The sequence below is a fragment of the Anolis sagrei genome, chromosome 2 (assembly GCF_037176765.1).
Source record: "Anolis sagrei isolate rAnoSag1 chromosome 2, rAnoSag1.mat, whole genome shotgun sequence".
Taxonomy (NCBI): domain Eukaryota; kingdom Metazoa; phylum Chordata; class Lepidosauria; order Squamata; family Dactyloidae; genus Anolis; species Anolis sagrei.
The window spans coordinates 159,979,514-160,007,195 of NC_090022.1; the positions used below are offsets into that span (position 1 = coordinate 159,979,514).

Genomic DNA, 27,682 nt, shown 5'->3' on the forward strand with positions numbered 1-27,682 from the left:
AAATATATTTAAAATTGTATACAAAGTCAAAATTTTTGACTCTTTCTAAGGAGTCAAATATTTTAATGCTTATAGATGAAAATGCTGATGCTCTATTCAGGCAATCAGTATGAATGGAGTAGCTTAAGTGCATGTAGATCTGTGCATGCTGGCTTTAGTCTACATTTCCAAATGTGCAGCCCACACCCTCCTATGTGGAACAGCAGGGTCTGAATGGAATGCCTCCTCATGTTCATTTAAATAGAAGTAGAACATATGATTATCCTGAAAAATTCTACTCAACATTTTTTGGAGAGCAATAGACAGTCTCAGGGCCTTTCCACACAGCCATATAATCCACAATATCAAGGCAGGAAATTGCACAATATCTGTTTTGAACTGGGTAATCTGAGTCCACATTGCCATATATTCCAGTTCAAAGCATATATTGTGGGATTTCCTGCCTTGATATTCTGGGTTATATGGCTGTGTGGAACGGCCCTCAGTCACAGCTACATGTTAATCACGTTCTATAGAAGGCAAAAAAGTCTTGTTTACATTTATTGCCTACTAGGAAGTTGCTCCACGCCCCAACCTTTCTCTGTCATCCAAAGTCTGTATGGGCTGTTATTGATCCATCCGTTGTTAGAGAGTAAGAATAGCTTTATGCAAGGGTCATCTGATCTGTTATTGTGCCTGACAGATGTCAGAGAGGACATCTATGGGACAAAAGGAGTGTGCCCTTCCTATCATTTACATGTTGTCTTACTTGCTAGCCACAGAAATAAAACTAATGTTTTAGGTGGTCCTGGCACTGGCCAAATGTCTGTGGGTCACGCTATTGTTAGTGTGAGCCACAAGTTTGGTTGAAAACATTTCTAATTATCCTGTAATGGACAAACTGTCAGAAAACTTGGTTTACTATTACTGATCTTTTCAATGGGGGTTTACAGTACTAAGCACTGCTGAGTTTCCCAAAAGAGTCTAAAAACCCGTGATGTGCAACATAATTTTTATATATAATTTTCATACTTAAACATTCTATTGAGAATGCTTTGCATGTTCTTCTGCCTCAACTATGATAGTAAATGAAATAGCAGATACAGTAATTTATCTGTAAGGGAAGGACCCTAGGGATATTTTACTCTCTGGATTGTTGAATTTTGGCAGATCATCCCAGAGGAAGAGTAAAAGGATAATTCTGTTCCTTTGTGATAAAGTGATCATGTATTTTAATATTATTCTCCCATCTGATCCAGGGAATAAACTACAGCAGAGTCTGATCTGTTTAATTTAGTTGCTCCCGAAGAAGGGATTCTCCTCTCCTCATTACCTTAGTGTAGCAATTTGTCTTCTGTCTGTATCTTTGTGGTGCTGCTGCTGAGTAGCTTTGAATAGTCATTGAGCTTTCTGCTGGAATCGGATACTTATTCTGGCTGTCTTGGTTTTGAGCTCTGCACAGTTTGTAACATTCCAGTCAAATGAATTTTGGCCTAAAGGGAACAGAGTCCTTCAGCTGCTTTGCAAGTTGTAGTACTTCATAGTTTAGCCAGCATTATAAAGAAATTATCACTCTTTTCTGATTGTGTGCCAAAATGGCTTTTTGCATTCTCAGACTTGAAATTACAGATAATTGTACACCATCCCCAGTTACTATGGGTTTAGTTGCCTTTCCTGGACTGAGGCTGGGGGCATACCTGGGCTTTCTGACACATTAGAAAGCAACTATGTAATTTATTGTAATAACTAGCCGTCCCCTGCCACGCATTGCTTTGGCCCAGTCTGATGATCTGGAAAATAAAGCAATGAGAAAGTGTTGGTTTCTAATATATGTAATTTCTTTTTGCTTGTGGGTAAACAGTATTTCTTGTTTCTTTGTCAGTGTTGATGTGGAGAGTGTCTGATTTGCCTACTCTGAACATGCAACATATCATAGTCCTTCTTTAGGGGTCCTTTCAAATCTATGATACTATATCTCTCTATGTGTGTGAGTCATATCTATCTATCTATCTATCTATCATCTATCTATCTATCTATCTATCTATCTATCTATATCTGTGGCTGGATGGCTCTTTGTCAGGAGGGCTCTGGTTACATTTTCTTGCCCTGATGAAGGGAGTTGGACTGGATGGCCTTAAGTATTTTCTGTTGGTCATGGGGATTCTGTGTGGGAAATTTGGCCCAGTTCCGTCATTTGTGGGATTCAGAATGCTCTTTGATTGTAGGTGAACTATAATCCGAAAGTCATGGTCCATTTCCCCCAAACTCCATCTGTGTTCATATTTGGGCATATGGAATATTTGTGCCAAGTTTGGTCCAGATCCATCATTGTTTGAGTCCACAGTGCTCTCTGGATGTAGGTGAACTACAACTCCCAAACTCAAGGTCAATGCCCACTAAACCCTTCCAGTGTTTTCTGTTGGTCATGGGAGTCCTGTGTGCCACGACTGGTTTAGCTCCATGATTGGTGGAGTTCAGAATGCTCTTTGATTGTAGGTGAACTATAAATCCCAGCAACTACAACTACCAAATAACAAAATAAAATTTTTTTGAGTGATGGACATACACTGGGTTGTTAGGTGTATGCTGCCCAAATTTGGTGTCAATTGGCCCACTGGTTTTTGAGTTCTGTTAATCCCACAAACGAACATTACATTTTTATTTATATAGATTGTGTATGTTTATATTTTGTAACCATTTTATAAGCCTGGGATACTTTTTGCAGAAGTGCAAAGTTAGTTGATGCTCACAAAGTAAGTAAGGGATCACCACCTTGAGAATTCTTGTTCTACCACTTGTTTTTCTCAGCACAATGCTAGAAACATGGGAGACAATGTGATATAGCAGTTTGAATGTTGACCTAAAACTATAGAACAGGTGTCCTCAAACTTTTCAAGCAAGGGGCTGATTCACGGTCCTCCAGAATGACAGGGCTGGACTATAGTTTCAGCCATGGAAACCCACTGGGTGAACTTGGCAAGTCATAATCTCTCAGTTTAAGATGAAAGCAGTAGCAAAACTCCTCTAAGTACATCTTACCAAGAAAACCCCATTATAGGTTTGCTTTAGGGGCACCATAATTTGGAATTTACTTGACAGCATGCGATAACAGATCCCTGCCAAACAAATATGAATGTGGCACTGGGTTTTTCCAACTCACATCACTTGTGCTGTACAGAATATGCTGGTATTACCTCTGTTGTAGCCTTTGTGAGTTAGATCTGTAGAGCACCATAAGAAAAAATAAATTTCAAAAGCATGTGTGTTACAATGGAAAGGACTCTGGAAATGTGACTCATGCAGTCATACAGGTTATGTCTGGACAAATACAAAATGTTGTGGGTTGTCAGATTTCCTGGCTGATCTTTTTCATGGAGTAATCAGAGTACCTGCTGCTTTTCTTTTCTTTAACTGATTGCAATTAAGTGTAAAGAATAGTATGCTATTAAGTTAGTGCTCAATGAATAGAACTGTAGGGAGTGCTTTCTGTCTATTTAATGCCTTATAATTGATTAATTGTTTTTCTTTCTTTCTTTTTTGTTCTATTTGTTTTTCTTTTTTTTCCTCCAACGAAAGGAAGCAAAAAAAGCCTTATTTATTATCATTTTCCCCACTGTTGGCATGGCAACACAGGCGTACGTTACGGAATTACAGGCAGCCCAACAACAGTCACAACAGCAGCAACAGTCTCAGCAACAGCCAGCAGCAACGGCAGCCACGGCAGCACCTGTGGTAGTGGCAGCGGCGGCAGCAGCTCAGCAACAGTATGTGGCAGAATTGCAAGGGGCGCAACAGCAACAGCCCACACCGAAACAATATGTCCCAGAAATCCCGCCTCCCCAGACACAGGCTCCGCCCACGGGACAGCAAACCCCAACGCCAGCCCCACAGCAGTATATTGTGGTAACAGTCTCAGGTAAGTGTTGTGTAGGGCAAGTGGAACAGGGAGGAAGAGGATGACCCCTTTTTTCCCTGCTGGTATGAAGCAGGCTTTGAAAATACAAGGGTTCCCTGCTGTTTTGGAAACAAAGCAGTCCAGTTAACAGCTGTCCCCTAATTTAGGAGTACTGGCAATTCTGTGGCAACTCCTAAGGGACATTGCTTCACTAAAAATACATTCATGTAGTATTCTTTTGTAGAAGTCTCATGCATGGTGATCTATGTTTTTCAAAGCAATTTGTTTAATTATTTGGCTAAATAATGGGATCATGCATGGTGATCTATGTTTTTCAAAGCAATTTGTTTAGTTATTTGGCTAAATAATGGGAAGACATAACTTAAATCTGCTTTTGTACAAGTCACATCCGGTTGCTTCCTGGCGTGTTTCCATTGAGGGGAAAATTTTCATTGCTGTAACATAGTTATGTGGCGCATCCAGGTTTCCTCACTCCTAAATGCGCACAGCATGAATTTTCTACTCTGTTTGAATTGTTCTGTTGTAATTTCTGGGCAGCTTGTAACTCAAGGGCACCTTAACAGTATACCTTTCCCATCAGGGCCTTGTCTATCCTCCTGCTGCCAAATTTGTATCCCCATTTCCCACTGGATTTGTATCCCCATTTCGCACTGGAGCCCCCAGTGGCGCCATGGGTTAAACCCTTGTGCTGACAGGACTGCTGACTGAAAGATTGGCAGTTCGAATTCTGGGAGTGGGTTGAGCTCTTGTCTGTCAGCCCCAGCTTCTCGTGTGGGGACATGAGAGAAGCCTACCACAGGACGGTAAGAAATCCAGGCATCCCCTGGACAACGTCCTTGCAAACGGTAAAGTCTCTCACAGCAAAACCAACTTGCAGTTTCCCTAATTGTTCCTGACACAGAAAAAAACCTGAATTTATACAGATTGGTTTTCTCTGGCTACATTACAGAAGGGAGGAATGGAGAAAAGCAGTTTCTCTAGAAAATAAGGTATGTTTTACCCGGGCCCAATTCAAGGTGCAGGTTATCACCTACAAAGTCCTAAATGGTTTGGGACCCGCCTACCTTTGTGACCGTATCTCTCTCCATGAACCGACCCAGGCCCTTCGATCTTCGGGTGAGTCCCTCCTTTCGCCCCTGCCAGTCTCACAAGCTCGTCTTGTGGGCACAAGGGAGAGAGCCTTCTCCTCTGTGGCTCCCCGACTTTGTGGCTCCCCACCTACCTTCGTGATCGTATCTCTCTCCATGAACCAACCCAGGCCCTTCGATCTTCGAGGGAGTCCCTCCTTTTGCCCCTGCCAGTCTCACAAGCTCGTCTTGTGGGCACAAGGGAGAGAGCCTTCTCCTCTGTGGCTCCCCGACTCTGGAACTCATTACCTGGAGAGATTAGGAAAGCCCCTACATTAGAAACTTTTAAAAAGAACCTTAAAACCTAGCTCTTCTGCTGCACCTTTGGCGAGTAGGTGCACAACATGACACTACTGCTCCCCTCAACGTTTCTGTCACTGGAGTACACGCCCTAATGGGAAGTTTAGTTTCACAACCCTGTGTTCCTTTATGAGCTCCCTGCAAATAATTTGCTCCTATTCTTATCTCATTAGAGTTTTTTAAAAACATTTTATCCTGTACACGTGGCCTGCCCACTGTCACTGCGATTGTGTGTATTGTAATGTTATTTTGTTATTGTATTCATATTTTTTTCTTTTTATGTAATTTTGATGTTGTTGCTTGTTGTTTATGTTTTGGTTTTATTTTTGCTGTAATATGTTTTCCGGGCTTGGCCCCATGTAAGCCGCTCCGAGTCCTCATTGGGGAGATGGTGGCGGGGTATAAAGAAAGATTATTATTATTATTACTTAGGCGATCCCTTGTTTTCCGAGGAGGATTGTCTTCCAGTATTCTTGTGGGTCCGTATGTGGCTGTGGAGCCCTATTCTTGCTCTGCGTTTTCTTCCGCAGTGAGGGCATTGGTTTCCAGGTGGGAGGCGGTCTCGGTCAGGGTTGGCTTAATGCGCCTTCCTCTTGGCATGCTTCTCCCTTTCGCCCTCCATTCGTGCCTCTTCAAATTCTGCAGCACTGCTGGTCACAGCTGACCTCCAGCTGGAGCGGTCAAAAGCCAGGGCTTCCCAGTTCTCAGTGTCTATGCCAGAGTTTTTCAGGTTGGCTTTGAGCCCATCTTTAAATCTCTTTTCCTGTCCACCAACATTCCGTTTTCCGTTCTTGAGTTCGGAGTAGAGTAACTGCTTTGGGAGACGGTGGTCGGGCATCCGGACAATGTGGCCGGTCCAGCGGAGTTGATGGCGGAGGACCATCGCTTCAGTGCTGGTGGTCTTTGTTTCTTCCAGCACGCTAACGTTTGTCCGCCTGTCTTCCCAAGAGATTTGCAGGATTTTCCGGAGGCAGCGCTGATGGAATCGTTCCAGGAGTTGCATGTGACGTTTGTAGACAGTCCACGTATCACAGGCATAGAGCAGGGTTGGGAGGACAATAGCTCTATAAACAAGCACCTTGGTATACCTACGGATGTCCCGGTCCTCAAACACTCTCTTCTTCATTCGGAAAAATGCTGCGCTCGCAGAGCTCAGGCGGTGTTGTATTTCGATGTCGATGTTGACTTTGGTGGAGAGGTGGCTGCCAAGGTAGCGGAAATGATCAACATTTTCACATGTTACACCATTAAGCTGTATCGCTGGCATTGGAGAGGGGTTGGATGATGTCTGATGGAAAAGCACCTTGGTTTTTTCGATGTTCAATGACAGGCCGAGCTTCTCGTATGCTTCTGCGAAGATGTTTAGAGTGGCTTGTAGATCTTTTTCTGAATGTAGATCTTCTTCTGAATATTATTATTATAGGTTAACCTCATTAATACAGTAAGTCGAGGGCAGGTTTGGGAGCCCAAATTATAGATTTTGATATGACCTATGGATAAGTCAAAGGTTATTTAATGGAAAGGGGAAGGTGCCAGCATTGCCTCATGGAGCCAGCAGCCCCTCACTGTCACCACCATTTCTCCACCCACACATTTAAAAAGCCAGAAGTGGAGAGATTAGAGTGGGTCAGTGCGTTTGTAGGTTGTCTCAGAATGGATTTGTGTCTTGCCAGTCTATATAGAGATGAGGATAGATCCTTTTTTAAAATAAAGTTTAGGTACAATGCTTATATTAACACATGGATAAATTGATCCAGTTTTTATACTCACATGTCTAGACTTATACATGTGTATATAGCGTAATCTCCTCAATGCAGGAATCCCAGAGTTTTGTTAGCTCAGCATGATTAATGAAAGAACAAGTAGCTATCATCTAATCAGGCACTCGCATACTGATATGTAGAAGATGACAAAATCCTAGCTGCTTATCAGAAGGAAATTTATTATTTTTCTAAAATTGGAATGTACATACCAAACTGGAGTTGACAAAGAATCTAGCTGAATTCTTTGGGACACCTGCATCAACAATGGCAATTTGCATTTAGAACATAGCTATGATGATAAGAATAGAACTCAGCGTAGTCTTCTACAGTAGGACTTTGCCGTCACAAATCAGATTTTTGTGGTCATTACTGAAATTGCCTGCACAATTTTATACCTGTTCTGTAGTATTGGTCTGAATTTAGTCTATATGAACTCTTCAGAGCTATGCATAGGTCTACTATTTAAGGGTGAGATTCTAACTAAATAGGATTTCAGTAGGAGAGATTTACTGTTGTCTCAACATACATTCATGAAACTGGGAAATGCTTTGCTTTTGCTGGGTTGCTCCATAAATGGTAATTATTTTTTGAGCTGCTTTTATGGCCACTCCACGTTGCACTGAGCTGTTCCCAGCTTTGCTCTTGCGACATGCAAGGAGATTATATTAAGCTAGAAAATCTGTGCAATTTTCACTTAATGTTTTCACATTTTGTTTGAAAAATCAATAGGCGTTATTAACACTGTCCTTCATGACACTCACTTTGTATGATTCATTGCACTTGCTTTTGAACTCTTTCAGCTTAAGAGTGTCCAGACTGAAGCTTTGAATCATATCCTTGTACTGGAGATCCTTTTTGTTTTGTTCCTTGACTGAGTTGGGTCAAAATATTCTAAGACACAATATCAAAATGTATTTCAGATTGCATACTGATTTTTGGGCGGGGAGGGTATACAGAGGGGTCCTCAGATGTTTTAAACATAGGGCCAGGTCACGGTCCCTCACACTATTGGAGGGCCGGGATTGTGGCTGAGTGTCAGCTGCATTAAGATAATTAAGATCGCTCTGACCAAAAGATCATGAGTTGGAAGCCAGCCTGGGTTGGAGTGGGTTTCCAACCATTGTGTAGCCCATTGTCGACCTTTGCAACCCGAAAGACAGTTGCATCTGTCAAGTAGGAAAATAAGGTACCACCTTAAAAGTGTGGGGAGGCTAAAATTAACTAATTTATGAGGCCATAAAGAAGAACTCCAGCGGGGAAGCATGCGAGGAATGCGGAAGGTACTTCATCAGTGTCGCAGATGGACGATGAAAGCGACAGCTCTCCTGGTGGCCAGAAAAGGTTAAATAGCCTCTGTGTATGTCTTGTATACACTGTATGTCAAAACTGGCATTGAATGTTTGCCATTTATGTGTACACTGTAATCCGCTCTGAGTTCCCTGCGGGGTAAGAAGGGCGGAATATAAAAGCTGTAAATAAATAAATATAAATAAATAATTTGAAAAAAACATTACTTGAATTCCTATGCACACTGCACATATCTTATTTGTAGAGAAAAAAACATTTTAAGGCAATACAACAATTAAAATAAAGAACAATTTTAATAAATATAAGCTTATTAGTATTTCAATGGGAAGTGTGGGCCTGCTTTTGGCTGATGAGATAGGATTGCTGTTGTTATTGTTGTTGTGTGCTTTCTGAGGTTGACCCTGAGTGAGGGCCGAGTAAATACCTTGGAGGGCAGTAGTCGGCCCCCGGGCCTTAGTTTGAGGACTCCTGGTGTAGAGAGTGGTAAGTCTCCAGCACAAGACTCATTTAAATTATTATTATTATTATTATTAACTTTATTTGTACCCCGCTAGCATCTCCCTAAGGACTCGATGCGGCTTACAAAGGCCAAGGCCTCAAAACACAACATAACAATACAAAACCTAAAGCAAATTAAAAACAATTAAAGCAATATTAAACAACAAGCAATAAACAATACACCAAGACACAATAAAACTGGGCCGGGCCAGAGTAATGGGTACAGGATTAAAAGTGCTGATGTGACAGGTGATATGTAAGGATTATAGCGTAGGTGCAGTGTGCGGTGTGCAATGGAAGCACAAAGGCTTAGATCAGGGGTCCTCAAAATAAGGCCCGGGGGCCAGATACGGCCCTCCAATGTCATTTACCCGGCCCTCGCTCAGGGTCAACCTGTTTGAAATGGCTTGAAAACATACAACAACCACAACAACAATGCTATCTCATCAGGGCAAAAGCAGGCCCACACTTTCCACTGAAATACTAATAAGTTTATATTTGTTAAAATTGTTGTTAATTTTAATTATTGTATTATTTTTAAGTGTTTTTTTGCACTACAAATAAGATATGTGCAATGTGCATAGGGATTCATTCATGTTTTTTTCAAATTATAATCCGGTCCTCCAGCAGTTTGAGGGACTGTGAGCTGGCCCTCTGTTTAAAATGTTTGAGGATCCCTGGCTTAGATAGTCTTGAAGAAGGCAAACAGGCAGATAGAATTTCTCCGTCTTTCCTAGTGTAATGAAGCACTTTATCTGCCCTGAAATATTATCCAGCGAAACCTGGCCTGCCTTTGATTCTAATCAAGCAGCTCCTAAACTGCTGAGTAGAGCTGTTTGATTTCTGTGCTGGCTGGAAGTCCTTACCTGAGAGCTTAGATTGTTTCTCTCTTTGCAACGAACAGCATCTGGCAGAACTGAAAATGCTAATCTTTGCAGTAATATGTCCTATTGAGGACAGAGGTCCTATAGAACATGGTGATTTTTTTTCTTTAGCCAGATAACACCCAGCTCAGTACTTTTCTTTTTCTCAGATCAGATACAATAAGGATTATAGCGGGGAGGGTTTCTCAGGTGAAACTTAGCATGCTTTCTTGTGAGAAGTACTTGATTTGTTAAGCCTACTGGGCCCAAGGGCCATAACCTGCTTTTGCTGCCAGGACTTAGTCCTAAAGTAAAAAATAAAGCCTCTTGCCCCTAAGCATTTGAAGAGTGCAGATTAGGAAGCAGAGATTCTAATCAAAGAATGTCTTTATGAGTCTGAAGACTATTGCTTTTGATAGCATGTTATGTGTGTTCTTTCTCTCCCCTTTTGATCTTTTGCTGTGTCTGCATTTTACATACCTTGATAGATGTTATTCCAAATAAGCCTCTGTTCATTTTAAGTACTCAGACTTTTATTGGCATTTTCATATGTCAATAAAATTGTACAAGAAGAATGGATACTTTGCATATGGAGGGCAATAGGTTCAGCCTCTGCCAGTCACAGCAGACAAAAGCAGTCTGGAGGCACACCTACACTGGGGTTTCAAACAGGTATTGAAGAAAGTTGTTTTGCTGTGCAGATTATTACATAGGAAATCCTGAAACCAGTTTGAAGCCCAGACAGTGATTGCACAAACCCCAGAGCATTGATTCAAAATTCTGGCTTCTTTCATGTACTTCTGTGAGAGTTTGTTGTCTGACCTCAGCATATAGAAGCTAGCTTCAGATATCATTAATTTATCTTTGGAGGAGGCATCTGGGAGTTCCTTGGGTTTGCACACATGCGCGGTGTTCTGATTTTCTTTTTTTTAAATTAAATGTCTTATTGTTTTTTGGGAGGAATTTTTTTGAGTGAAGGACATAGATTGTTTTGAATGGTGTCTTGTGTCCAAATTTGGTGTCAATTCGCCCACCGGTTTTTGAGTTCTGTTAATCCCACAAACGAGTATTACATTTTTATTTATATATAGATCAGTGCCAATCATCCTTCATGTTACAGGACCCCCAGCTTTTCAAGGGAGTTGTTTTGAAAGCCTTCTCCTGCATTTTCTAAGAAGACAAACAAATTAGCTGCTCTAACGCAGGTGGCCCAGAGTGACTTCCCCTTCTCCCCCTTCCCTTTGAGCATGTCAAATGAGACACTCATGAAACGTGAACTCTTGCTTGGTGATTGCAATCGGGTGAACAGCCGGCATCTGCCACCCCGTCCTGAGAAGAACAGAAAGGTGTACCTACTATGATGAGAATGTTTATACAAAACCAACCTGGCTGGAGCTTTGGTAGGAACTAGTGGGGATTAGCTGGCCAAGGTTCCAGTTTATAAAAGCCTTGCCTGTTTCATTTTCAAGAAAATGAACAGCTGGGACTGTAACTGTTTCAGTTGCCTCGCCATATACTATGATTACCTTTATGCAGTGCCTTTTGACCGTAAGTACTTACACAGAGACTGCTGCTTCGGATCTGTCCGAAATGTTGCTTTCCCAAACCACCTTCTTTGCTTTTCTGCAAATCTGTTGTGGTCTATGGAATATCAGCAGAAAAGAAGCACACTCTCTCTAAGAAGAATATAGTTTAGATCTGCTCCTGAGCACCAAAGACTCAGGATTTTGCTCTCAGCATAGGAAGATTTTTGATTGGCAAGGTTGCCGCTTGGCCTATATGCCTGTCCTTGCCTTGAGTGGAGAGCATTCCTTTTAGAGAACTATTTGTTTAAAATAGGAGGGAGAAAAATTGTAATGCTTCTAAGAAAAAAAGGCCTTTAATTAAACTGTAACATGGTAACTTCCTCAGTTGGAAATTAGGTGCTAAGACATAATTGAGCAGGAGTCTAGGGAAAATAATCTCCCTGCAGAGGTCCATATGTCTAAAAAACATGGAAAACCTGTGTTGTGGTGGTGGGTATAGGAATCATGTACCTTTTTCTATGTTTTTTTAAAAATAATTTTTATTATTTTATCATAGTACATTTGCTATACATTTTTTAATCCTTTTACAATAAATTTTCTCCAAACATCATCAAAATCACTTTGTTTCCATATACCTCTTTTAACTTTTAATATACATGTCAGCTTATCATTTATTGCCAGTTTCCATACTTCCTTATACCACTCCTCTATTTGTATATTTATTTATTTTTCCCAGTTCCTTGCTATAAGCAATCTTGCTATTGTTAATAAATTTGTTATCGCTTCTTTATCCTCTTTTTTCAATTGTTTATTATTATATAATGATAATAAAGCTATACTAGGACTTCTTTCTATTTTAATATTTATTATGTCTTCTATTTCTCCAAATAGTTTCCCCCAAAAATTATTTACATATATACATTGCCACCACATATGTATATATGTTCCTGGTTCTTGACATCCTCTCCAACAATTTTTTGAATAATTTTTATTTATATGTGCTAATCTTACTGGTGTTAGATACCATTTCCATATTAACTTATAATAATTTTCTTTAACCCGCATTGATAAATGTTTTAGATGTCTTTGTCTCCATAATTGTTGCCACTCTATTTCATTTATTTTTATCCCTAAATCATCTTCCCAAACCTCCTTCAGGGTGTTTTCTATGTTAAACTGTGAGACACGATTCTTTTTTATGACTATGGAAGGGACCTAGATAATTTTTAGTAGACTAGTTTCCAAACTCAGAAATGGATTGTATTCCAAGGGGCTATAGGCCGTGAAATAGTATTCTTTCCTCAGTATCTCAGAGTAAATTTCACTTCATAGCAAGAGCTCACCTGTCTGCGACATTGTTTAGGGCAATTGTTGTTTGGGGTAGCAGTGTTTCTAGGGGTAATAGTGTTAGCAAATGGAGATCCCAGAATCCCGTATGATGATATGAAAGTGTTGGGGCAAAGGAAGGCCTCAGATTTTGTGGTGTCACTGTTTGGGACTGTAAAGGGCTGGTGATGTTAGCCCTTGACAGAAGGCTAATATCAGAGTACGTCTTTAACTGTGTGTACCACCATTCCTCTATAGGCTATGCTGACTAAGGGAGAGAGGTTCTGGGAGTATAGTTCAAAAATAAATATTTTTCAGCTTCTGATAAGACTTGGAACATCACTGTGTTCAGTTGTTTGTGTTCTCGTAGTTTGGATAATGAGGGATTTGCACCCCAGGTGCAATTGTGATATTGTGGTATATGATATTTTAATGAGTGTATATGTTTTTTATGGCTGGAAACCGGGCTGAGTCCCTCAATGAGGTTGAGAAGCTCGGTATAGAAAACGATTAAATAAATAAATAAATAAATAAATAAGGGACCTGATATTCTCCCTACACACTTCCAGGGTCACATCCCTTCTGCTATCTCTTAGTCTAGTCTTATGTATGCTCTTTCCAGTTTGATTTTCTTCTAAAATTAGAGATCTGTATTGGGTTGTGTGTGTAGTGTTGAGTATTTTCCTTGGGCTGCTATTTTTTTCCCTTTTTTTAAGTTTTAAAGATTTTATTTACATACAAAAACAACTTACAGTGTAAACAAAGCACTATTTGGGCTGCTATTTTAAATGATTTCTGCTTCTTTACAGAAGGCTCCATGAGGCCCAGTGACACAGTTTCAGAGTCCAGCCCAGGTTCCACTGCTACACAGTCCGGGGTACCGACTCAGGTGGTGCAACAAGTCCAGGCTACCCAACAGGTATGTCATTCAACCAGTCTTGCTGTTCATATGACTGGAGGTAATCTCATCAGGATGCTTAATCAAGTAATTGTTCATACTTGAGAAAAGTGCAAAGAGTTTTCAACATATTCATCAATGTTGAGCAAAGAATAGGTGAGAGGAGGCAGGGCTTTGGAGGTGATATGCCAAAACCTTGACATGGACTCCTATTCCTTTATTTTTTATTGTTGGACTTGTGACTTTGTTGTAAATGGCAAATCTATATTAGTAACATCCCGAATAGATTACTGGAACGTGCTCTACGTGAGGTTGCCTTTGAAGACTGTTCGGAAATTGCAATTAGTCCAATGGGCGGCAGCTAGATTACTCACCGGAATGTCATACAGGGATAGGAGGGTGGTCATACACACCACCCTCCTACTGTGCCAGCTCCACTGGCTGCCGATCCAATTCCGAGCACAATTCAAAGTGCTGGTCTTGACCTATAAAACTCTATACAGCTCCGGTCCAGCGTACCTGTCCGAACATATCCTTCTATGTCCCACCTCGGAGCTTAAGATTGTCTGAGGAGGCCCTGCTCTCAGCCCCGGCTTTGTCTCAAACACGCTTGGCGGGGACGAGGGACAGGGCCTTCTCAGTGGTGGCCCCCTGCCTGTGGAATTTTCTCCCTGGGGAAATTAGGTCATCGTCATCCCTCCTCACCTTTAGAACAAAGGTTAAAACGTGACTGTGGGACCAGGCCTTTGGGCAATCAGGTTAAAGGACAATTGATAATGTTGACTATGGCATGGAAGAGGATTTGAATAAGTTAAGTGGAGTAATCATTAGTAGATGGCTAGCTAAACAGCCACCAGACGGGCAATAGCTAATCAGAGTGTAAGTATATTATTTTAATCTTTATTTATTAATGTTCATGTTTAATTGTTATATTTGTTATTCTGTATTTTATGATGCGGCATTGAATTATTGCCAATTGTAAGCTGCCCTGAGTCCCCCCAGGGGTTGAGAAGGGCGGGATAAAAATATTCGAAACAAACAAATAAATAAATAAAATAACAAATTTACTATTGTAAAATGATAGCATAAGACATTTCATCACCATCCTGTGAATAACTAGGATATTTAGATTGATAGAACATAAAATACAGTATGAGCCCTGTATCTGTGGGGTTATTTTCTTGAACTTTGTATGTATAAGCAACACTGTAGATAATGAACGTTATAGAAATGAAGGACTTCCATCCCAAGAATACCATAGAATCACACTGGAGGATTTAGAAAATGCTAGGAGAGGACATGCTTTGTTGAATGAAGTTGTGGGTACAGATCCCATGGATACTGGGATCATACTGCATATTTGATTAAAATTTCTGAACAGACAATTTCCCCACATTTCTATAAAAATAAGTGTGCACCAAACTAGGGATTTAATGTATTCAGAAAAATAAAATGATATTCAAGGGGTTTCAAAAAGATGGACCTGAGTAGAAATTGCTATATCTCTATAACCTCGAACTAGCCATGAACGAGTACCTGTTAAGGGCTGAAAAATGCGGTATAGAAATAAAGCAAATAAATACCTGAAAAGGTGGGGCATAGAGAGACATCTAGGGGTAATCCTTTGAGATTCTATGCCCCACTCTTTCAGGTAGTTAGAATTTCATTCATGGGTGGTACGTGGTTGTAGAGATAGTCTCCCCCAGTGTACAACAGTCCCTAGCCTAGCCCCAGCCATTCGCAAGATGGCGACCCTGCAACATAAAGTCTAAAGAGATATTCTCAATTTGCGGAGTTAGTTTTTTAGATTAGAGTGGTTGGTAAACTTGATAACTGATAACTCAGTAAACCACTTGTAACTTTTTGTGCAATTGTATAAAATATATGTTCCTCAACATTGTTACCAACTCATTTTCTGCTTCCAACTCTCATTTCACATCCCTGAGAGGATGTGTGCGTTTGATTTTTTAATTCCATTCTTAACCATATCAAGGGGACGGGATCTATTACATGAGCTCAAGAGAAGAGTTTGAAAAATTGGATTCCTGGAATAATTTTGTTAAGAGTGTAGAAAAGAACAGTCTGCCTCTATTGTTAAGTGTTTGGAGAACTCGAAAGGCAGAGCAAAAGACTTGAGAATTGGGTACCAAGGCCATTCCCACCTAGAAGAAGTAGGGAGCTGCGGTGACTCAATGGGTTAAACCCTTGTGCTGGCTGAACTGCTGACCTGAAGATATGAAGGTCAGCGGTTCGAATCTGCGAGATGGGGTGAGCTCCTGTCTGTCAGCCCCAGCTTCCTGTGTGAGGACATGTGAGAAGCTTCTCACAGAATGGTAACACATCTGGGCATCCCTTGGGCAGGAGCCCCCGGTGGCGCAGTGCATTAAAGCCCTGTGCCTGCAAGACTGAAAATCAACAGGTTGCAGGTTCGAATCCGGGGAGAGGCGGATGTGCTCCCTCTAACAGCTCCAGCTCCTCATGTAGGGACATGAGAGAAGCCTCCCACAAGGATGATAAAACATCAAATCATCCTGGGGTCCCCTGGGCAACGTCCTTGCAGACGGCCAATTCTCTCACAACAGGAGCTCCTGACATGACAAAAAAATCCCTTGGGCAACGTCCTTGAAGACAGCCAATTCTCTCACACCAGAAGCAACTTGCAGTATATTCTCAGGGGGAAAAAACCCTAGAAGTAGTGTGTCTAACAAAGTTAGGAAGTGAGGGTGTCTGAAGCTGTTTGTTAGGAATCAAAAGCAAATTTCTCCAACTTCAGTTGCCTCCTCCTTAAATGCATATGTCATTGTTTCAAAACCTTTATCGTGAATCTTGCCATCTTTGAAGTAGAGTTCCATGACAATGTAGCTCATGCTCTTTTGTGCAGGATGGGGGCATTACTGTGAATTGTCTTAGTTTCCTCTCATCTCTGGTACTTTTATTTGACAGAGGTTATTGGTCCAAGCTAGCGTGCAGGCGAAACCTGGAACAGTATCTCCACTACAACTTACAAGTGTGCAAGTACCTCAGCAGGTGAGTCCAATCTTTCTACATCCAGCTGCTGCTAAGGTTTCGTGCAGATTTTAAGCATTTTCCTCTGTTCACCAGTTTGCCTTTTAAGCTGCATGTAGAATCATAGAATCACAGAGTTGGAAGAAACCACATGAGCCATCAAGTCCAACCCCCTGCCGTGAAGGAAAAGCACAAAGCACCTACAACAAATGGCTATCCAGCCTCTGTTTAAAAGCTTCAAAAGAAGGCTTTTAAAAAGAGGTAGGGAGTTCCACTGTTGAATACCTCATACAATCAGGAAGTTTTTCCTAATATTCAGGTGGAATCTCCTTTCTTATCATTTGAACCAACTGCTCCATTGAGTCCTAGCTCCAAGTCCTAGTCTCTAGGGCAGCAGAAAACAAGGGTACCCCTTCTTCCTTATGACATCCTACAAATAGTGTATTTAAGCACGCCAATCATGTCTCCTCTCAGCCTTCTCTTTTGCGGGCTAAACATCCCCAGCTCTTTAAGCTGCTTTATATTTTTTTCTTTATATATTTATATGTTTATTTTCCTATATATTTATATGTATATTACATTTATTTTTTCCTGTGTTTTACTGTACCTTACTGTCATGACTGGTAACAGTTCAGTATCTAGAAACTATATCTATCAGACATGGTTTTCTTCAACGAACCCAGTGATTTTTTTTTCGAGGAGTACATACAATTATTTGACATTACTTTACAGAAATAAAATTGCAAACGTTCCCTTTGAAAGAATCCTTCTTGTTTTAAAAATAATCTTGGAGATTGTCCCCAACGCACTTTATCAGAGATTTGGGATATCTGCATACCCATCCCTCTCCAAACACCCACCCTTTCTCCTGGTCATGCAGCATTTTAATTTTAATTTTTACATTTGGCCCTGCCATCGTTTTTAATTGCGTCATTGTGTGTTGTTAATGTTATTGCTTTGTTTTTTATTTATTTTGCTGTATTATTGTTGTTGTTGTTTTATTGTTGTATTTGGGCTCAGCCTCTTGTAAGCCGCACCGAGTCCTTCAGGAGATGGTAGCGGGGTACAAATAAAAGATTATTATTATTATTATTATTATTATTGCTCCCATGTTTAAAAAAGGTTGATTTTGAAGATCAATTTAGAACTTTTCCAGCTGTTTGGTATGGTCTGAAGTTTCTACTTTGTAGTCATCCTATTGCTTATTCCAAATGGAGGGAATCTTGGAATCACAGATTTATTGGCATATTCGGTTCTGGCCCAGCTTACCTGTCCAAACGTATCTCCCCCTATGAACCACCTTGGAGGTTAAGATCATTTGGGGAGGCCCTGCTCTCGGTCCCGCTTTCCTCACAAGTCCGATTGGTGGGGACGAGAGGCAGGGCCTTCTCAGTGGTGGCCCCTCGGCTGTGGAACTCTCTCCTCATCAACATTAGATTAGCCGCCTCCCTCCTGGTCTTCAGATGAAAAGTAAAAACTTGGCTTTGGAATCAGGCTTTTGGAGAATAGTGCAGTGCAAAAACAGATTTGGAATATGCGCAATGACTATGGAATGGCTTGGACTATGGATGGCATGATTTTAATATGGAATGGAATGTTTTTAAATGCTTGGGGTATTAATTTTTATTTTAATCTTAATGTTATTGGGATTATATGTGTTGTAAGGCATTCTAAGGAATTGGATGTGTTCTAAGGCCGCCTATATATAAGCCACCTTGAGTCCCCTTTGGGGTAGAGAAAGGTGAGGTAAAAATAGCATAAATAAATAAATATGTGTAGCCCTCTGTTCAACTGAACTGAAGTAGGATGTATTGCAAATCTCTTAACGTATTAGAATTAACTGCACCATAACCTTATTGAAAAGGTAAAAATGATGTCACATTCGTTTGGCAAATGTGAATCTCCATGAACATGTGTAGACCACCTTTTGAAAATCACTAGTCAAGAAAAACATAACCTTGTTAGAAGTCAACCCTTTGAACAAGTGATATTCACAAGCATTCATGTAATGGCACACAGGTAACTCGGCTGTTAAACTGAAGAACCGTGTCTTTAAACTGCCAAGGATAAAGACATGCCACTACAAAAATATATTTGGTTAGCAAAGGATGGTTGTTTCCTTGAAGTAGAATTTACAGTTGCAATTGCCCAAAAGATATACACTCTCTTGAAACCTCTTGTTTAAAACATGCACTTAAGAGACAAAACAAAGTAGTTTTCTTTGAAAAAAATAACATCTCAGGTTGACTAACAAACTCCTTGTATATATTCAGCATACTATTTATTTATTTATTTATTTATATTTTTATATATGTTTTTATACTTTTATATTCCGCCCTTCTCACCCCGCAGGGGACTCAGGGCGGATTACAGTGTACACATATATGGCAAACATTCAATACCAATTTTTGACATACAAACATATACAGACATACACAGAGGCTATTTAACTTCTGGCCACCAGGGGAGCTGTCACTTTCATCGTCCATCTGCGACGCTGATGAAGCACTTCCGCATTCCCCGCTGGAATGCTTTGCTGGAGACTTCTTTATGGCCTCATAAATCAGTTAATTTAGCCTCCCCACACTTTAAGGTGGTACCTAATTTTCCTACTTGACAGATGCATCTGTCTTTCGAGTTGCAAAGGTCAACAACAGGCTACACACAATTGGTTGGAAACCCACTCCAACCCTGTCAGGCTTCGAACTCATGACCTTTTGGTCAGAGTGATCTTAATGCAGCTGACACTCAGCCAGCTGCGCCACAATCCCGGTGCTAGTCCATTGTCCAATGTCTTTAAGCATATAGATATAGTCCAAACTGTATAATTGTACTCACCGAAGACAAACTGTATCCACCTCCATTGAGGTCTAAAAGCATACTATATAACAAAAATGGAGTCTTGTGTCTGAAGCCCCTCTCACATCAAAGAGGCACAGTCAAACTGGCAAACCAAATGTACATACAATATAGGTTAACAATTATATACATTTACAAACAGTTAGTGGAGGCTTGGAAAATTGCTATTTCCAACAGGATGTCCCATGCCTAACACAGTTCTGACATCTGGTAATTGAAGATAATATCTTGGCTAATATTTGCTTTTTTATAACGTTTTCACAGAAATTATCTCTTAGGGAAGTTTGGTAAATGGACTGTGTTCATACTTTGGCACCCAACCGACTGCTATAATTAGATTATGGGAAGAAATTGGCCCCTGGTGATCGATTGGACTTGGATGGGTTGAGCTTTTAAGTGTAGCACAAGTCCATGAATTGTCTTTACCTGATACCTACCTTTTGGATGTTTGGGATTTCAGCCTGATGACATGTTTTCACATGTTCAGACACTGCAGCCCTTTATGTTTGCACATGTTTGGGCACTGCAGCCCTTTGCCTATAGAAAGGATGGTTTATCTAATCAGTTAAGTAATTGAATATGTTTATGTACTTATTTTTCTACAAACAAGTTATCTCTTGCATTCCCACATGTGTTTCTGAAGCATTTTACATCTTAAGCATGTGGAGGAGCTTCATTGGTGTCAGCATCTGATAAAAGGGAGTGACTTCTATAGAAAATGATCCACTGCCAGATAGGCTACTTTGAAAACATCATCTTGATACTGAGATTTCCTTCTTGAATTTTACACTTTCATTCAGATTTTGAAGGCTATAGTTACACAGCCTTAATGCTGGTTCCTAGCTCTCTGCACATTTGAATACTAAATCTGTTATCATTACCCTGAGAAGGTTTTTTGTTTTTGTTTTGGTCTCCCAATGCTTCTTTGTATCTGTTGCATTCTAAATCTTTACTTTCTCTTCTGTGGTGCTCAGGGATGATGTCCATCCCTCTTGCGTGATATAAGGCACCAGTTAGTAGAAGCAGTCATAGAATCATAGAATCAAAGAGTTGGAAGAGACCTCATGGGCCATCCAGTCCAACCCCCTGCCAAGAAGCAGGAATATTGCATTCAAATCACCCCTGACAGATGGCCATCCAGCCTGTGTTTAAAAGCTTCCAAAGAAGGAGCCTCCACCACACTCCGGGGCAGAGAGTTCCACTGCTGAATGGCTCTCACAGTCAGGAAGTTCTTTCCCATGTTCAGATGGAATCTCCTTTCTTGTAGTTTGAAGCCATTGTTCCTTGTCCTATTCTCCATGGAAGCAGTAAACAAGCTTGCTCCCTCCTCCCCGTGGCTTCCTCTCACATATTTATACATGGCTATCATGTCTCCTCTCATCCTTCTCTTCTTCAGGCTAAACATGCCCAGCTCCTTAAGCCGCTCCTCATAGGGCTTGTTCTCCAGACCCTTGATCATTTTAATTGCCCTCCTGTGGGCATATTCTAGCTTGTCAATATCTCTCTTGAATTGTGGCGCCCAGAATTGGACAGGTGTGGTCTAACCAAAGCAGGTGTGGTCTAACCAAAGCAGAATAGAGGGGTAGCATGACTTCCCTAGATCTAGACACTATGCTCCTATTGATGCAGGCCAAAATCCCATTGATGCAGGCCAATCCCAGTCATGATAGATGTATCTCTTCTATTATTCAGAATGTCAGTGAAACTTCACCTGTAAATGGACAGGACAAAGTGTGATTGAGATAGTCCTAAGGTGTTGTAATTTAGGACATTAAAAAGAGAGAATGTAGTTGATATACCACATGAAAGCTTGTCATTCTCAAGTTATTTCACATTTTGGTTTTTGTTAATTACGCTTTCATCAACAGTAACTATAACATGTTAAAGCTATTATCCAGTTATGCTGTTTAATGCTGCAGAGTGGGAGCATCACTTCACACACATCATGTAGAAGATTTTTTTTATTATTTTATTTTTATTAGTTTTTCCCCACTCCCACCCTCCCCTCCTTGTACATGCAATTTATACATCAAACTACAGAAGTTACATTTGAAATATCACTCTCAGTCTTAATTTCTCTACTCCACATCTTAGCACATTTTCTAAATAATTCCTAACTGGTTCCCACATCCTCTTAGTTATTGTGACCTTTTCAATTTTATCTATATTATTCCATTTACAATTTGTTATTTCCACATTTAACATATTAACTATATAGTTATATCAATTAGTCAGTGTCCATTTTGTTTTATCCTTCCAACCCCTCACTAAAACAATTTGTGCACACGCTATTACTTTGTCAACCAATTTTTCCTTTTGTATATTCTTTGCTCCTGTTATCCGTGCATGTAGTATATTTCTATTAATCACTAGCCATCCCCTGCCACTTGTTGGTGTGACGCGTTGCTGTGACCCTCTGTGTGGGAGGCTTGGCCTAATTCTATCATTGGTGGGGTTCAGAATGCTCTGTGAGTGTAGGTGAACTATAAATCCCTGCAACTACAACTCCCAAATGTCAAGATTCTATTTTCCTCAAACTCCACCAGTGTTCACATTTGGGCATATTGAGTATTCGTGTAGAGTTTGGTCCACATCCATCATTGGATGTGTCCACAGTGATCTCTGGATGTAGGTGAACTACAACTCTAAAACCAAAGGACACTGCCCACCAAACCCTTCCATTATTTTCTGTTGGTCATGGAAGAACTGTGTGCCAAGTTTGGTTCAATTCCATTGTTGGTGGGGTTCAGAATGCTCTTTGATTGTAGGTGAACTATAAATCCCAGCAACTACAACTCCCAAATGACAAAATCATTTTTTTTTTTGAGTGAAGGACATACATTGGGTTGTTAGATGTATCGTGTCCAAATTTGGTGCCAATTCATCCAGGGGTTTTTGAGTTCTGTGAATATCACAAACGAACATTACATTGTATTGTCGAAGGCTTTCATGGCTGGAATCACTAGGTTCTTGTGGGTTTTTTCGGGCTATAGAGCCATGTTCTAGAGGCATTTCTCCTGATGTTTCGCCTGCATCTATGGCAAGCATCCTCAGAGGTAGTGAGGTCTGTTGGAATTAGGACAATGGGTTTATATATCTGTGGAATGGCTGGGGTGGGGCAAGGAGCTCTTCCCTGCTACAGTTAGGTGTGAATGTTTCAGCTGATCACCTTCATTAGCATTTGAAGGCCTGTCTGAGCCTGGGAAAATCTCTTGCTGGGAGGTGTTAATATGTGCCTGGTTGTTTCCTCTCTGTTGTTTTGCTGTTGTAATTTTAGAGTTTTTTAATATTGATAGCCAGATTTTGTTCATTTTCATGGTCTCTCCCTTTCTGTTGAAATTGTCCACATGCTTGTGGATTTCAATGGCTTCTCTGTGTAGTCTGACATGGTGGTTGTTGGTGTGGTCCAGCATTTCTGTGTTCTCAAATAATATGCTGTGTCCAGGCTGGTTCATCAGGTGCTCTGCTATGGCTGACTTCTCTGGTTGAAGTAGTCTGCAGTGCCTTTCATGTTTCTTGATGAGTGTCTGGGCGCTGCGTTTGGTGGTCCCTATGTAGACTTGTCCACAGCTGCATGGTATACGGTAGACTCCTGCAGAGGTGAGAGGATCCCTCTTGTCCTTTGCTGAACGTAGCATTTGTTGGATTTTCTTGGTGGGTTTGTAGATTGTTTGTATGTTGTGTTTCCTCATCAGCTTCCCTATGCGGTCAGTGGTTCCCTTGATGTATGGCAGGAACACTTCTGATGTCTGAGGTGGAGTATCCATTGGCCTGGAGAGCCCAGTGAGGTGGTTCAGTTCATCTTGGAGGAGGTGGGGTCCGCAGATTCTTTTTGCACGGTCTGCCAAGGCTTTAATGGTGCTTCTTTTTTGACTTGGGTGATGGTTGGAGTTTTTATGTACATTACATTTTTATTTATATAGATTACTATTTGTAAATTTAACATTCTATTGATTTCCCCTTCGATCATTTTCCAGTATTCTTGCACTTGATCACATTCCCATATCATATGATTAAACACCCCTCTTTGTTCACAACCGTGTCAACACCTATCTTTTATCCCTGGTACGAAGCATGAAAGTTGTGCAGGAGTTCTGTACCATTTTTGGAAAAATTTCCTTCTTGCTTCCCTTAATACATTATACTTTCCTTTTGCTATATTACTCCTGCCACTTTCTTCTCCCCTCTCAAACATTTCTTAATCACCTTCTCAAATGGACCATCCTGTTCTCGAATGTTTTCCCTCTGCCTAAAAATTTCCTGTCTTATAGCCCAGCTTTGAATCCAATTCCCTGACCCTATCCAATTCTCAATGTCTTTTTGTTTTACAGGGTTCCCATCCTCTGTATATAGATCCTCTACTAACCTTTTTCCTCTACTTTCAATTAATCTCAATGTTCTGCCTATAATTTCATCATTATTATAATTCATTTGCCATATACACATCATGTAGAAGAAATTTTATATGTATGCTTATAAATGGAACATACCTACACAAATCTTAGTGTGTTGCTCTGCATATCCTAAGGTATATTTATCCAGGGAATGAGGATTTTTGTTGATCTACCATTGATGTTGCATTGTCTGTAAAGTGTCCCTGAGAATGTTCTGCTGTGAACTTCAGTTCTGCGAACTTCTTGACTGCAGGTACAGGTCGTTCTGGTTCAATGAACTTCTTTTGATGGATATTCACTGAATGACCTAAAAAGAGAAATCTGACAAAGCTCCACAGAAATTGCTCAGACTAGTTTTAATCAGTACAGAAAACTTCATGAAGCATGATGGCAGGTCCAAGAATAGTTTTCATACTAGCAGATGCAAGAAAAGAGAAAATGCTTAGATTTAGAGAGTGTTATTATAGGCAGGGTATAAAACTTGGACCAGCAAGACATTCCTGGACAAAGCGATTGAAACTGGTAACACGTGTTTTACCAATTTGAAATTGGTAACACGTTTTTCAAAGATTTCCTAGAGAAATCTTCGAAATAAAACTATTTAATTCTGTGTTATATCTATTTATATTAAACACTAGCTATCCCCTGCCACGCATTGCTGTGGCCCACTCTGGTGGTCATGGGGGTTCTGTGTGGGAGGTTTGGCCCAATTCTATCGGTGGGGTTCAGAATGCTCTGTGATTGTAGGTGAACTATAAATCCCAGCAACTACAACTTCCAAATGTCAAGATTCTATTTTCCCACCAGTGTTCATATTTGGGCATATTGAGTATTCATGTAGAGTTTGGTCCAGATCCATCATTGTTTGAGTCCACAGTGATCTCTGGATGTAGGTGAACTATAACTCCAAATCCAAAGGATACTGCCCACCAAACCCTTCTAGTATTTTGGGTTCATCATGGGAAAACTGTGTGCCAAGTTTGGTTCAATTCCATCATTGGTGGGATTCAGAATGCTCTTTGATTGTAGGTGAACTATAAATCCCAGCAACTACAACTCCCAAATGACAAAATCAGTTTTTTTGAGTGAAGGACATATATTGGGTTGTTAGGTGTCTTGTGTCCAAATTTGGTGTCAATTCGTCCAGTGGTTTTTCGGTTATGTTAATCCCACAAATGAACATTACATTTTTATTTATATGGATTATGTATTAAATAGATTATTGGAACCTAGTGACAGCCCGAGTCCTTTGGGTTATATTATGTAAACTACAGTCGTCCCTCCATATCCATGGACTCTGTATCCACAGATTCAACCATCCATGGCTTGAAAATTTTTTTTTTAAAGTTCCAAAAAATAAACTTTGATTTGGTCCAGATCTTCTTTCTAGTGCACTTAGATTTGTAAGTTTGATGGTAGAGTATAATCAAAAAAGATATTCTCAAAAAAGACATCACTGGTGCAATCTGTCCATTGAACTCCTATCTCTGGATGCTTGAGTTCAAGATTGCAGGTGGTAGGTAATTCCAAAAGTCAGCAGAAACAATAGCTATGGTTTCAGCCTGAGAGTGCTTTTCAAATGACATTGTTCTAAGAACCTCTCTCTAAACTGTAAGAGAGCTTCATGTTTTGCACATGATCATAGAAAACCTTTTCTAGACTTCTCTTCTGTAGCTTCCTCTCTCTCCTCTAAGCACTGTCCTCTTTTGCATCTGTTACTGAACATCCTGCTCTTATTCCTTCCCAAGGCCAGCTGACAACATTCGCATTTACTAGTGACATCTGAGTAAAAAAAGAATAGCACTCAACACAATGTTATGTCCTGCATTTTTTTTCCTCCCAAGAGGACAAGAATCCAGCTGACCCCCAAAGGTGGGATTAGGGAAGCAAGAACACACTGGTCTTCAGAACAGAGGAAGCACAGTTCTCCTGTTTCAATAATATTAAGTTAGGTGGCAAGGTGAAGCAAATCAGATAGAAAACAGAAACTGTATGAAGTGATATGAGAAGATCATCATTATCATCATCATTTAATAACTTATTAATCACCCTCCATCCGAGAATGCTCTAAGCGATTTACAGCTAAATTATAAAAGATAAAATACATACATACAAAAATTAAAAATTAACAGAGATCGAATGCTCTAGTAAAAAGCCAGGTCTTAAGTGCGAGAGTAAAAGGCCCTAATTCGCGCATGGCTCTCATGTAGCGCGGCAAGGAATTCCACAAGGCAGGGGCAGAAATAGAAAAAGCCCTGCGCCTGGTCCTTTCCAAGTGCACTTCTCTAGGACCCGGTATATGGAGTAAGTCACGTGGGGCAGGTTGTTGCGACCTCCGATGATGGGAGAAGGAGAGGCGGTCCCTAAGTTACGATGGACCCTGGCCGTAAAGAGTTTTAAAGGTCAGAACTAGCATCTTATACAGGCCACGGTAGTCAGTTGGAAGCCAATGTAAATGTTGCAGCACTGGTGTTATATGGCATTTCATGGGCGTTCTTGTGAGTAGCCTGGCTGCCGCGTTCTGAACCATATGAAGCTTTCGGGTCGTAGACATCAGAAGGCCCACATACAGGGCGTTGCAATAGTCCAGCCTAGACGTGACCGTGGCATGGATGACAGTTGCCAGAGCCTCGTCAGATAGGTAGGGTGCCAGTTGCCTCACTTGTCGTAGATGGAAAAAGGCCTGTTTGCTGGCAGCAGCGACCTGAGCTTCCATTGTCAGCTGTGAATCCAGGATGACACCTAAGCTCTTAACAGTGGTCGATGGAGATCTAACTGGTTTCTCAAAACCATTATTTTAAAAATATGTTATTGGCCTCCTGATGGCACAGTGGGTTAAACTTCTGAGCTGCTGAACTTGCTGAACTTGCTCCCTGGATTCGGTGGTTCGAATCCAGGGAGCAGATGAGATCCCCTGTTAGTCCCAGCTTCTGCCAACCTAGCAATTTGAAAACATGCAAATGTGAGTAGACCAGTAGGTACCACTTCTGCAGGAAGGTAACGGTGCTCCATGCAGTCATGCTGGCCACATGACCTTGGAGGTGTCTACGACAACACTGGCTCTTCAGTTTAGAAATGGAGATGAGCACTACCCCTCCAGAGTTGGACATGACTAGATTTAATGTCAAGGGGAAACCTTTACCATTACTAATGTTATTATTAAAATAAATCTGTACCAGTTTCAGTTGATCTACTCGCATTGTCTTCTTTGGCTGTAGCAATATGGTAGTCCACAGCCTGATGTCTCGTTGACATGTGTGGATCCACTTCAGTTTTGATACCTTTTGTTTAGAGCAGCTTGCTTTCCATTCAGGAAGAGTCTCCTTCTAAATAGAAGTCTTTAGTTTACCTACTTTAAATCAAGGAAGTGCTTACGGAACACAGAAGATTTGGCTTAAGTTGTATTAATAAAAGATCTGAGGGAGAGGTCCATTAGCTGTGATAACTGAAGGATACCATGGTTTCCTGGGTGTGAGGGAAGATTGTTGGGAAATGTTGCTTTCATGCCTTGCTTGTGAACTTTGCAGGCCAACAGGTAGCAGGAGACTGGGCTGCATGGATCCCTGGTCAGATCCAACAAGACTCTTCTTTTACTTATGTGCTGTAAAAACTATAACACAGCTTACTGTATATTGGCAAGATCATGTCTTGCCAAAGAAATCAGTGGGAAAAACCTTCTGATAGTTTCAATGTACAGTAGTACATAGTCAGTCCAAGCTGTCACTCTAGTCCAGCTGCTATTCCTAAGAAAGAAATAATGTTCCATTTCCAAGGTTTGTGTCTGTGTGAAAAGACCAGTGCTAATATAAACAGAGCCAACTTACTATGACATAATGTGAGGTTAGCTGTCTGGACTGGAATTTTGAGGAGTTGATGAATAGGGCTGGTCCAAGGAGCTTCGCAATCAGGTTGTTCTGAA

At 40.7% G+C, this 27,682-nt stretch overlaps 1 protein-coding gene across 4 annotated transcripts in view; it reads left to right on the forward strand.

Moving 5' to 3' along the window:
- The window catches only part of RFX1 (regulatory factor X1), an 84,849-nt gene that overhangs the window by 12,575 nt on the left and 44,592 nt on the right, over positions 1-27,682 (forward strand). For all 4 annotated transcript variants that reach the window (XM_067463999.1, XM_067464002.1, XM_067464001.1 and 1 more), the window contains exons 2-4: positions 3,556-3,895; positions 13,416-13,525; positions 16,448-16,531. In XM_067463999.1, coding sequence (XP_067320100.1) covers positions 3,601-3,895; positions 13,416-13,525; positions 16,448-16,531 — 489 coding nt within the window. In that variant the 5' untranslated portion in view covers positions 3,556-3,600. The remainder of the gene's footprint in view (positions 1-3,555; positions 3,896-13,415; positions 13,526-16,447; positions 16,532-27,682) is intronic.